Here is a 13011-nt window from a genome sequence, read left to right on the forward strand (position 1 = left end):
CCTATTTAATACACCCATCTTCAAGATGAAGTGTATAAAATTATGGCCTATGATGAAACACTGATGCCATACCTTTCTATGAAATATATGTTTCTACAACAATAATATATCTGGGAAGTGTTTCATGAAAGATTGGGTTATTTCAACTTATTTTGACTATGTTTGCTCTGAGCCAATGAAATGCAATGATTTCAGTAGCTTATAACAGTTGTCAGTGAAAACCATCCACTATGTTTTTCATGAAAAGCTCCCCTGATACATTGGGAACATAAAAACTTATAATCTTATATTCCAAGTTGTCTTTCTATTCAGCGCCATTTGAGACTTTTAAAACTTTTTAAAACACTCAATAACAAATGACAATGAAATAAGATTATCATCATTACCTATAAAATTAATCATCAATGTCTCACACTATGTTCTCAATATATCCTTGACATCCCTGTGTATATGTTTGTTCATTCTCAGTACCTTTTTTCTTTAATCATTACTAAGTCAAAGCATATATTGCTAAATATGATGATTATGACATTTTTTTTCATATACCGGTAAAACAAAAAAAAACCTTATAACAACGTTACCATGACGCAACACTCAGAACAAACCTAGTTAGGTTTGCTGATTTACTTTTTAAATTTAGTATACACATGCCAATACCTTGCTTCATAAGTCAAACAGGTAGGAGGAAAGGGATAAATCAATTTGATTCTCACAAGTAAGATATTTAAACTATCTAGGATACTACTTGCATTAGGAAAATCAGCTACAATGGATTCTTGTTATTTACAAAAAAATCAATTGGTAGTTTCTATGGCAACCACTATATTTGAAAAGCAGGAATCCATAGATTGATGTGTATGAGAACTACTTACCAGCAATCGTCACCTCCGGTGCTAACTAGATGCCTGTCATCATAGATGAACTTCACATTAGTAACATGTGCAGAATGACCAACATACTTCTTGTGAGATGCCTGGAATGTCAAATTGAAATGAACTCATAATCAACATAAACATTATCATGATAATCTAAATACATTAGTATAAATCATACAACCTTTTCAAATAGTTATCCAATCATTTAAACCTAACAAGTTCAACGATATGTCACAGTAAATATATTCAATATTGAAACATGTAATCAGTAACTCACTGACTTTTGAAATGACTGTCTGAAAGAATGAAAATACAAGTTCAAGTTCAATGATATGCCACAGTAAATATATTCAATATTCGAACACATAATCAGTAACTCATTGGCATTTGAAATGACTGTCTGAAAGAATGAAAATACAGATCCATATCTTCTTTATTCCCCACAAGCCCAGTATCAAATACAACACTCATTCTTATAAATGGATATTTCAAATAGAATTCAAGTGGACTCTAATTATTCATTTGTACCTACATTCATATCTGATTGAGATTTAATCTCTTTCTACAAAGAGTATCAAATAAAGAATAATTTATACACTTACATATTTCTCTGAGCATGGGAAATTGAAGAGTTTTACAAAGCCAAAATCATCTCCTGTTGCTATTGCATTGCCTTGACCACTGACTATAGCACAGTTAACATCCGCCTTATCTGCATTCCTTGGCCAAACACCAACGACCTCTTGACCAATTACACTGTCAATGAAGAATGTGATTGAAACACAATATAAGAACATACAACAGGTCCTTATTCTTAACTCGGGTCTAACTCTGGTGAATCAGAATGCTGTTTCTTTTCTATATATTTTAGTTATCATTTTGCTTGGTATGTATCTTTTAATACATACAAAATGTCAAATAAGCTGCTGTAAGACTCAAGTTTTCTAAGATAAGTAGTAAAAATAGTCAGGACCATACAAAAAAACCTAATAATTTCCCAAACAAGATCCCAAACCATTTTTTTAAATCAGGTTCATTCATGAATTATTTCAAATGTAGCTAAACAATTTTTAAATAAATTTCTGATGAACTTTGACAAACAACATACCTGGTCCATGTAGCCCATGTGATATTCTGGATATCTGAGCTCTCTGTAACAGGTTTCCCACTTGGTACAGTGTAGACTAACCGTTGATAGGTCCCAGTACCAATCTGGTGCACACAAAAATGAGAGAGATCAAAGAAAATAAGTTATTCAATAAAAAGAAAATATCAAGTATAGAAAATCTATTATTATCTATAAAGAGTGTTTTAGCGATGCGTTAAAAACACACATTTTCATCTGCATCAATTGCCTGTTCAATATGAGAGAGAAGTAAGGACCATATCCGATGAATATCCCATAGGTTACTGTTCAAAACTTGCTGTTCAATTTAGAAGTATTGTACAGTCTAATGCGAATGTGCAAAAAATACAACGCGTAAAGTAAAACTTAATGACGTCATAATGAACTACAAGTAAGCTGCATTTCTATTATCATATTATGAAGTGAGGTAAGTGGTAAGTGACATGACTTGCCCAATCAAAATTTTCTGCTTTTTTTTTTTTTTTGGGGGGGGGGGGTAGATAATAATAATTATGAATTGGAAGGCTTTATAGAAATATAAGGGCCAATATTCCACTCATCTGCGATTTGCAATGCCCTAACTCTTAGCATATCTCTGGTATTCCATTCTGAGCCATCCAATATAATATAATTACTTTTTAAATCTATCTCATCACCATGTTCAAGACTCATCATCATCATCACCTCCACTACCACAGGCAGGTGCATCATCATCCTCATCCTCCTTCTTTCCATAATCTTGTGTGTCATTAATATCTTCATTTACATCTCTTGACACCATCATCAAATATCATGATAGATATGATAAAGAATGAACAAGTTTCCATAGTTTTGCATGCAGTATCAATCCGATGAATAGTCAGATTGGCACTCCATGGACTATGCCAAATTTATAAAACTTGTAAACCCCTAGAAATGTATAATTCTTGCAAAGTGATTGCTGCTGACTCAAATACAAGTAAGAGACAAGGGATCTAATAAAGAATGAAGAATCTAATTTGCTTAGACTGAAAATATGATAAATATATATTAATAAACTAATAGTTACATAGTATGTTGGTAGCACAATGAAAGAGGTAGATGGAAAGTAATAGAAAGAGAATACATTATATTCAACAATTTAAGTGTCTTTCATAGGAGTAATGTTTCTCAGAAACATAAAAATATCATTTACATAAATGATAATGTCACTTCAATCAATTTCATTTTTTTCAAAATAGTACACTGCAATCTTTATCAAGGAATTCAAATGAATGTGGTATAGATCTAACATACAGTGGACAAAAATCATCCTTCACATTAACTCATACTAGAAATACCAGGACAAGGTAAATTTAGAATGAAACTTTTTATCAATAGATAACTATATAACTTAATTATTCGAATCATTTAAAAGACATCTGAAAACAAAACTTATCTTTGTTGTAGTGTAATTGTAATATTGGAGAGTAATTTGTATATGTATAGTGCATAGAGCAGTTTTAATTGATTGTGCACTATATAAGCACCAATTTATTATTATTACTATTTCTTCTTTTTTTTTGTTTATGGTAACATTTAATATGGATACAATGTGCAGAGAAAAATGACTAAAAGAACTCCTACTTGAAGCAATGTATATTTAGAATGTCATGGTGTTTCCACATAAAATGATGCTGTTGGAGGGTTTCATTATGTCATGTTACAATTAAATCTTACTATGTGTGCTGGGGATTTAAAAAAATATGGCTCATGGTTTCAAAGCAAAAATTCTTAGAATAAGGATAAAACAGAATAAACTGGGATACATGACATATATAAAATGAAGGCTATCATTTGTGAGTCACAAGCAAGTTAATTAGTGTTCTATATTTAAAAGAATACTTGAAACTATTACCCATTCAAAATCTATGTTTTCTTTAAACATTACATTTTCTAAGTGAGGCATGTGCATGACCTAGTTTTGTATTAACACACGCTTTGCATAACACCTGAAAGCTCAGACGATGTAGGATTCAACATGTTACAAGTAATGGGCACATCCAATTTTCTGACTCGTATGAAAAACTTTATCCTCCATGCACCGTGAAAAGGGTTCTTTCATAGTACAGACTACAGTAATTATCATATTAATAATTATGATTTGAGATTAATTGATCTTTCTCCATAAAAAAAAGGAATTTGCTTCAAGGTAAAGGAAAGTGATTACAGCAAACCCTGATTTCATGGAGACTCTGTAAAATAAAAACACACATTTTCATCTGCATCAATTGCCTGTTCAATATGAGAAATAAGTAAGGACCATATCTGATGAAAATCCCATAGGTTACTGTTCAAAACTTGCTGTTCAATTTAGAAGTATTGTACAATCTAATGCGAATGTGCAGAAAATACAACGCGTAAGTAAAACTTAATGACGTCATAATGAACTACAAGAAAGCCACATTTCTATTACCATATTATGAAGTGAAGTAAGTGGTAAGTGACATGACTTGCCCAATCAAAATTTTCTGCTTTTTTTTTTTGGGGGGGGGGGGGGTAGATAATAATAATTATGAATATATATATATATATATATATATATTGTAAAGAAATGGATGAAGAGAACAATGGTAGGCGTAGCTTATTAAAATCAAGGTTCCCCAGAGCTATCTACCCTTTGGAAAAATTGGTGAGGCCGAAAAAATGTCTCTGCCGGGAATCGAACCCGGGCCCCAAGCTTCGAACGCCGGTGCCTTAACCACTAGACCACAGAGACGGGTTAGTGGCTAGGGCGACCCCGATCCGATTGACCGTCAGATAGACAGATTTTCGACACTATACCCATTATAATTTCCTTTGTCGGGTGAAGGTGGGTTTCGAACAATGACAAGCTGCCATGCTTTAGCTGGATCAAAGCTATTGCTTTGATACAGTACACATATGGGAGAAAGATTTAAATAAAAGAGTTGCCAAAGCTGTTGTACATGTATAACCTTACACATTTATATATATATATATATATATATATATATCTGTTTAAATATGTCTATCTACCTATCCATCTATCTGCCTGTCTCCATCTATCTATCTATCTATCTATTTATCTAATATATATCTATCTGTTTGAATATGTCTATCTTTCTATATCAATCTATCTGTCTGTCTGTCTGTCTCATCTCTCTCTATCTATTTATCTATCTATCTATATATCTGTCTGTCTATCTATATTTATTAATATAACCAACTATCATTTATCTCTCCATCCATCCATCTATATATATAATTATCTATCTTATATGTATCTGTTTGAATATGTATGTCTGTTTCTCTATCTATCTTTCAATCTAATATTTGTTTAAATATTATTTTCTTTTTATCTATACGACAGACCACCTAATTCGTTCGTATGATGAATTTAAATCTAGTTACTATTTCTTTTTTTTTTGTTTATGGTAACATTTAATATGGATACAATGTGCAGAGAAAAATGACTAAAAGAACTCCTACTTGAAGCAATGTATATTTAGAATGTCATGGTGTTTCCACATAAAATGATGCTGTTGGAGGGTTTCATTATGTCATCTGTTATAATTAAATCTTACTATGTGTGCTGGGGATAAAAAAAATATGGCTCATGGTTTCAAGGCACAAGAAATTCTTAGAATATAGTTGTTTTTTCCCCATCTTGGTATAATCGTTTAATATGCTAATTCCATGTTTATACATGTACAACCAGAAATTATTTAATCAATCATTAGATTTATGATATCTCTTATTTCCTTGTAAGCCAGGTGAAATGCACCTATCTCATTGACAAAATCCCTTTAAGCAGTTTTACCAACCTTATCGTCATTTTCCCCCTTATACGGCACAGTTATATTTCATCTTCAATTCTTTAAAGAAATGCCATTTGTTTATAATTTCTGTTACTTATTTCATTCATGCAAGCTTATGAATTACTGACTTTATCCCCACAGAATCATACTGTTGTTACAACTATCCAAGATTACTTTTATCCCATGTATAAAACTATTCTACTCTTCTCCTTTCTTAAATTTCAACATATAACATTTATTTTATTACTTTTACATGTCATTTTGTTATAGTCACTGTTATTGTATATATTTTGTATTTTACCTTGTACAGAATTTTGCAATTCAGCCTTCGGCTGCGATGAAGTTTTCTTAATAAACCATTTCAATTTCAATTTCAATAACAACAATAAGGATAAAAACAGAATAAACTGGGTACATGTCATATATAAAATGAAGGCTATCAATCATTTGTGAGTCACAAGCGAGTTCGTTAGTGTTCTATATTTAAAAGAATACTTGAAACTATTACCCATTCAAAATCTATGTTTTCTTTAAACATTACATTTTCTAAGTGAGGCATGTGCATGACCTAGTTTTGTATTAACACACGCTTTGCATAACACCTGAAATCTCAGACGAAGTAGGATTCAACTTGTTACAAGTAATGGGCACATCCAATTTCCTGACTCGTATGAAAAACTTTATCCTCCATGCACTGTGAAAAGGGTTCTTTCATAGTACAGTAATTATCATATTAAACATTATGATTTGAGATTAATTGATCTTTCTCCATTAAAAAAAAAATTTGCTTCAAGGTAAAGGAAAGTGATTACAGCAAACCCTGATTTCATGGGGAAATTCTGTAAAATAAAAACACACATTTTCATCTGCATCAATTGCCTGTTCAATATGAGAGATAAGTAAGGACCATAACTGATGAATATCCCATAGGTTATTGTTCAATTTAGAAGTATTGTACAGTCTAATGCGAATGTGCAAAAAATACAACGCGTAAGTAAAACTTAATGACGTCATAATGAACTACAAGTAAGCTACATTTCTATTATCATATTATGAAGTGAGGTAAGTGGTAAGTGACATGACTTGCCCAATCAAAATTTTCTGCTTTTTTTTTTTTTTTTTGGGGGGGTAGATAATAATAATTATGAATATATATATATATATATATATATATATATATATATATATATATATATATATATATATATCTGTTTAAATATGTCTATCTACCTATCCATCTATCTGCCTGTCTCCATCTATCTATCTATCTATCTATTTATCTAATATATATCTATCTGTTTGAATATATCTATCTTTCTAAATCAATCTATCTGTCTGTCTGTCTGTCTCATCTCTCTCTATCTATTTATCTATCTATCTATATATCTGTCTGTCTATCTATATTTATTAATATAACCAACTATCATTTATCTCTCCATCCATCCATCTATATATATAATTATCTATCTTATATGTATCTGTTTGAATATGTATGTCTGTTTCTCTATCTATCTTTCAATCTAATATTTGTTTAAATATTATTTTCTTTTTATCTATCTATACGACAGACCACCTAATTCGTTCGTATGATGAATTTAAATCTAGTTACTATTTCTTTTTTTTTGTGACTTTATGGTAACATTAAATATAGATACAATGTGCAGAGAAAAATGACCAAAAGAACTCCTACTTGAAGCAATGTATATTTAGAATGTCATGGTGTTTCCACATAAAATGATGCTGTTGGAGGGTTTCATTATGTCTTGTTACAATTAAATCTTACTATGTGTGCTGGGATTTCAAAAAATATGGCTCATGGTTTCAAGGCACAAGAAATTCTTAGAATAAGGATAAAAACAGAATAAACTGGGATACATGACATATATAAAATGAAGGCTATCATTTGTGAGTCACAAGCGAGTTCGTTAGTGTTCTATATTTAAAAGAATACTTGAAACTATTACCCATTCAAAATCCATGGTTTCTTTAAACATTACATTTTCTAAGTGAGGCATATCAATGCATGACCTAGTTTTGTATTAACACACGCTTTGCATAACACCTGAAAGCTCAGACGATGTAGGATTCAACATGTTACAAGTAATGGGCACATCCAATTTCCTGACTCGTATGAAAAACTTTATCCTCCATGCACCGTGAAAAGGGTTCTTTCATAGTACAGTAATTATCATATTAAACATTATGATTTGAGATTAATTGATCTTTCTCCATTAAAAAAAAAAAACTTTGCTTCAAGGTAAAGGAAAGTGATTACAGCAAACCCTGAATTCATGGGGAAAGTCTGTAAAATCAAGGTCAATTGTCATTACATCATAGTAGATCTAGATCTGGTTTATTATATAAACACAACTCATGAAATCTAAGCTAAAAAGTGACCACAGAGGAGATCACCATCACAAGTAAGCATATGTGGGATACTGTTTAATTATTGTTTGGAAAAAAAAAGACAATTAGGTGAAATGCCATGCCTATTTCATCATCATTTGGCAAATTTTTATTCATACATATAAATAATTTGGAATCATTTTATAGGATTCTGTTCGAACTCATTTCAGATCGTTACCACAACTGGCATTTATTGAATCAGTTTGATCAGAAAAACCACAAATTCCAAATCTACTAAGTTGCTACTTTGAGATTTAAATAGTCTTAATGATCTTATTTTTATACAGAAAATAACTTTCTTATTACTTCTTAACTTCTTCCAAACAATCAACATGTTTTTAATCCTTGTTTTTTTCTCTCTTCTCACACAAGCTATTTTAGTACCAAGGTTGGATTCCCATTTAGATTATTATATTTATGCTATATCTATGCATCCTACCTGTATATACTTGCTATCTGCTGAGAAGTCAAGTTGTATTACAAAGCTAGAGATGCCTTTACAGAAGCCTGCCCTCGACAGTGCAGACCCTGCGCTGATGTCATAAAAGTCAACACTGCCATCATCTGATGCCACAGCAAGGTACTTAGAGTCTGGACTAAACCTATGCAAGAAAACATGGAAATTGTGACATAATTTAAAGAATAACAATAAAGTCTGTTGTATTTTATCATAGCATGATATTTTCTTATCATCATGTATAGCATTCAGAGACCTTTTGTCTCACTGTTTGGGATTTGATACTATGATCATCATCATCATTATTTATCATTATTACAGTATATGTTTGTTGGCTCAGTTGGTAGAGCGTCCGTCTCACAACCGGGAGTTCAAACCCCGGCCGCATTAGACCAAACGAAGTAAAAGATGGGAGTTGCTACTACCCTGTTTGGCATTCAACATTTAAGGGATAGCGCTTAGTTGATCTGGTGCTGCACAGTGGCTGACGGCCCACGATCAATTGGGAAAGAATAACTATTGATTCAGATTTGTATTTCGAACAATAAAACATGGACTTTCATTTTCATAAAGAGTGGCATTTCATAAAGCTGTTTGCAATGCTACGCACATCTTTACGCAAGGAGATCTTCGGTGCTAAGTCAGCTAAAAAGGGACTTTAGCACAAGAAAGGGTAACCACTCAAGCATAGATTTGTTTGCAAATTCATGCGTAACTGATGAACGGCTTTATGAAACAGCCCCAAGGATTTGTTGGGTCTCCCACAGGATTTCATTCCAATAGCAATAGCGTTACCTCTCTCCTTACCACATTACCAAACCACCAAGTCTATGTGTACATTCTACAATGTTTAACATGAAGTATTCACACAAATTTTCATCAACTGTTCTTACCATTCCAATATCACAAATAGAATATGTGAAACATCCCTTTTGATAGGAAAAGTAGTTATTTAGGGGGAATGGAACAGGCAATATCACCCTTGGCTACAATGTACTCCTATTTCTGTAAGTATCATTTGAATAAAGTCCATTAAAATATGGTTGGATTTTCTTGAATTATCCTACTTACTTGATGTCTTGAATAGCTTTACTCCTGTCCCTCTTCCTTCCCCACATCTCAAGTGTAGCTACAGTCAAGATGACAAACTCTCCATTCTTAAGACCAACTGCTAGCTTCTCACCATCAGGACTGTATGCTATTGACCTGGCTGGAGTACCAATTACCGCCTTGTTCAACATTTTCTATAAGAGCAAAAAAGAGGCAAATACATATCAACTGCATGTTTTCTTTACCTTTCTTAAAAATAGAAGTTCAGGAAAAGAAAAACTCCTGTCTTTTGGAAGAATGAGGACTCGACTGTTTCGATGCTATGTTCCAATATATCACTCAGAAACCACAAAAGGCTATCAACTTGCAAATGAAAACGTTATATGAAAAAGAGTTGTGTGTGAAAGTGAGTGTGGGAGGGGGAGAGGAGAAGAAGGGAAAGAGGAGATAGAGAAGGAAAAGGAAGAAAAAGACAAGGTGGTTCACGAACCACAAGTCTCCCTGATTTTGCGATCAATAAAATATGCAATATGATCTTTTGACCCCTAGATGACCTTTGAACCCATCATCCTCATGAACACACATGTGGTATTATCAAAAGGATCATTTGTACCAAGTACACACAATTGATGTAGAGATAAAGAAATGAGACCAAGTTGAACAAGCACTTGACCTTTGACTCCACCTTCCTCAACAACATACATGTGGTATTACCCAAGAAACATTTTAACCAAGTGTGATAGAAATTTTTGCAGAAATAAAGAAATGAGAGCAAGTTAAAAAAAAACTTCAAAAAATATGAACATGACCTCATATGATTTGACCTTTTGACCACTAGATGACCTTTGACCCCATCATTCTCATCAGGTCATGTGTGGTATTACCCAAAGATCATATGTACCAAGTATGAACATAATTGATGCAAAAATAAAGAAATGAGATTAAGTTGAACAAAAACTTTTTTAACAGTAAAAGTGATTACTAGGTCTCTGCTGAACTTCGTTCATGCAAGACAAAAAATAAAAAGAGGGGGTGGATGAAGAAATGTCTGGATCCTTTCTAATTGGTTGTCTTAAGAGAGGGGGTGAAGAAATGTCTGGATCCTTTTTAATTGGTGGTCTTACCTTATTAGGAACATCCCATATCCTGATAGTAGCATCATCACTAGCTGATGCAAATACTTCCTTGGTTGGATGAGATGCTAAACCCCATAGTTCTCCTTCACCATGCCCTTGACTTACATTGGTTACAGTTCCTTTCTTTTCATCAATCTCAAATATCTCACTCTCCTTAGTGCCTAGCAAGATCTTTCCCTATCAAGAGAAATCATATATTTCGGCTTGAACATTTCATACCAAATACTTCAGATTACTTAAGCCTGTAAGTGAATAGATAGAACCTACACACAACAGCCTAGCTTTTAAGGTAGCTTATGAAGTACCGGTCATTCTCTTGTTCTTGCTTTGCTACCATCAGGGTTGATTTCACTGATCACCATTGTTCTATCTTTGGGCAATTCTATTAAGTATATGTCAGACTCCTCTATGTGGGAAATTCCCGAAATTCGTCTCTGTTAATAATAATAATAATAACAATAAAAATAGTAACTTTTATTTAACCAGAGTAGCCACTTCAGTTAGAAAACTGCTCTAGCAGCAGACCCTGCATAACATAACATGTTATTATTACCCTTCTCTAATCTAAATACTGAAACCATAGCAAGAAGGCAGAAGGTTGAATTTTTATAAGTCTTTTGTATAACTTGGCTGGGGATTGAAACCACGACCTCCTGTCATGAGGCAGACGCTCTACAACTGAGCAACCATGCCTGTTTGAATTGTTTACTAAGTTCATTTGAACTGTTGTAATGCTCCGGAATTATCATGGCTGGACAATGAAGTACAAATCTAGACAATAGAGGTCAGATATATAATAAAGGATTATTATTTTATGGCATTGCCCCTATGCAGAAATAAGATGATTAGAAAGAAGAAGCTGATTGGAATTTCAACTTGAAAGCTAAGTAAAATGGGTTCTGATTTGTGTTTAGAAGTATATTCATTTTAAATTCCATTCTTTTCTTTGTTCCATTTGTTCAGAAGTTAATTATCAAGAATTCATAATTATTGTTAGATGGGATCTTAAAGAAATGAAGATGTATAAATGATTTAATAAGATTTATCATTTTCTTTAAATACTATTTAATGGAACCATTCAATCAATAAAAACTTATAGTATAAGCTGGGACACATTCACTAATTTTTGATGAAATAATTGTTTTTTGATCAGGTTTCTTCATAGTTGTTGATCTTTAATGTGGTGGTATACCATAATAGTTTATACGATAGAAACATTACATATGAACATAAATCATAAAGTGCACGTATGAAAAACAAATAGTGTAAAACTTGTCTGCAAAAGAGAGATAGTTTCAGGTACAAACTTACCTTTGCCCGACAGACACTCTTAACAACATCCATCTTGTTTCCTGTACTCAGTTGAAAATTTCTACATTTCTTCATGTCTTGGTCCCATAACTTCACCGCATTTCCGCTACGTCCACTATGTAGGGAAAAACACAAAAACACAGACTTCATTACAATTATCAAGGCTAACATTGCATTTCAAATAAAAACATATTTGTATTGGACTTGTATATGAAATCATGCATTTTAGTTATTTTGGTCTGACATGCAATTACTATTTTTTTTCTTCTTTTTAACTTATAAAGGAGTACAATACCCACAATAGTGGAAGCAAATAATAGCAAGCAGCTATATAGATGTAGCATAGCTTGCCCACCAAACAACCAACCCAGAAATAACACGTCCAATAATCTTGATGAAACCAATAGGTATGGATAACTTTACGCTTTCCTTCTAAACAAATTGCTGACTTACGCTTTCTCCTTGCCTCCCGAGACTATAAGTCCATCTTTGAGAGTTGTGTAGAGGGTGAATACCGCATCCTGATGAGCTCTGGTAACTACTTTAGTTAACATATGACCCTTCCATACATACACATCACCACACATAGATCCTGTGTATGTTGTATCATTCTATGGCAAGAAGAAAATACACATACATAATGATACATACGGATATATTTCTTTTCCAATGAAATGTGTAGTTGTGCATCACTCAATTTTTTTAAGTAATCAAAGAAAGTAATGTTATCATTATAACAGGGGAGAAAAAATATAAATCTTGACATTCATTTCCTACCAGCATTAACTAATTGAAAATACAATATTCTACAAAGTCTTAGAGGTTGAAATGAGCACTAATCTCGAAATTAAAA

General features: G+C 32.6%; 1 protein-coding gene and 1 non-coding gene across 2 annotated transcripts in view; both read right to left on the bottom strand.

The window, feature by feature from the left end:
• LOC129265372 (echinoderm microtubule-associated protein-like 6) overlaps positions 1-13011 on the bottom strand; it is a 39762-nt gene that overhangs the window by 3582 nt on the left and 23169 nt on the right. The window contains exons 27-34 of the mRNA XM_064101397.1: positions 12612-12769; positions 12159-12273; positions 10836-11024; positions 9733-9905; positions 8644-8806; positions 1984-2087; positions 1478-1631; positions 873-973 (exon numbers count right to left, since the gene is read on the bottom strand). Coding sequence (XP_063957467.1) covers positions 873-973; positions 1478-1631; positions 1984-2087; positions 8644-8806; positions 9733-9905; positions 10836-11024; positions 12159-12273; positions 12612-12769 — 1157 coding nt within the window. The remainder of the gene's footprint in view (positions 1-872; positions 974-1477; positions 1632-1983; positions 2088-8643; positions 8807-9732; positions 9906-10835; positions 11025-12158; positions 12274-12611; positions 12770-13011) is intronic.
• TRNAR-UCG (transfer RNA arginine (anticodon UCG)) lies at positions 4667-4738 on the bottom strand. The gene has a single exon. It is a non-coding gene; the product is annotated as a tRNA-Arg (tRNA).

This window comes from Lytechinus pictus, chromosome 7 (assembly GCF_037042905.1).
Source record: "Lytechinus pictus isolate F3 Inbred chromosome 7, Lp3.0, whole genome shotgun sequence".
NCBI classification, from domain to species: domain Eukaryota; kingdom Metazoa; phylum Echinodermata; class Echinoidea; order Temnopleuroida; family Toxopneustidae; genus Lytechinus; species Lytechinus pictus.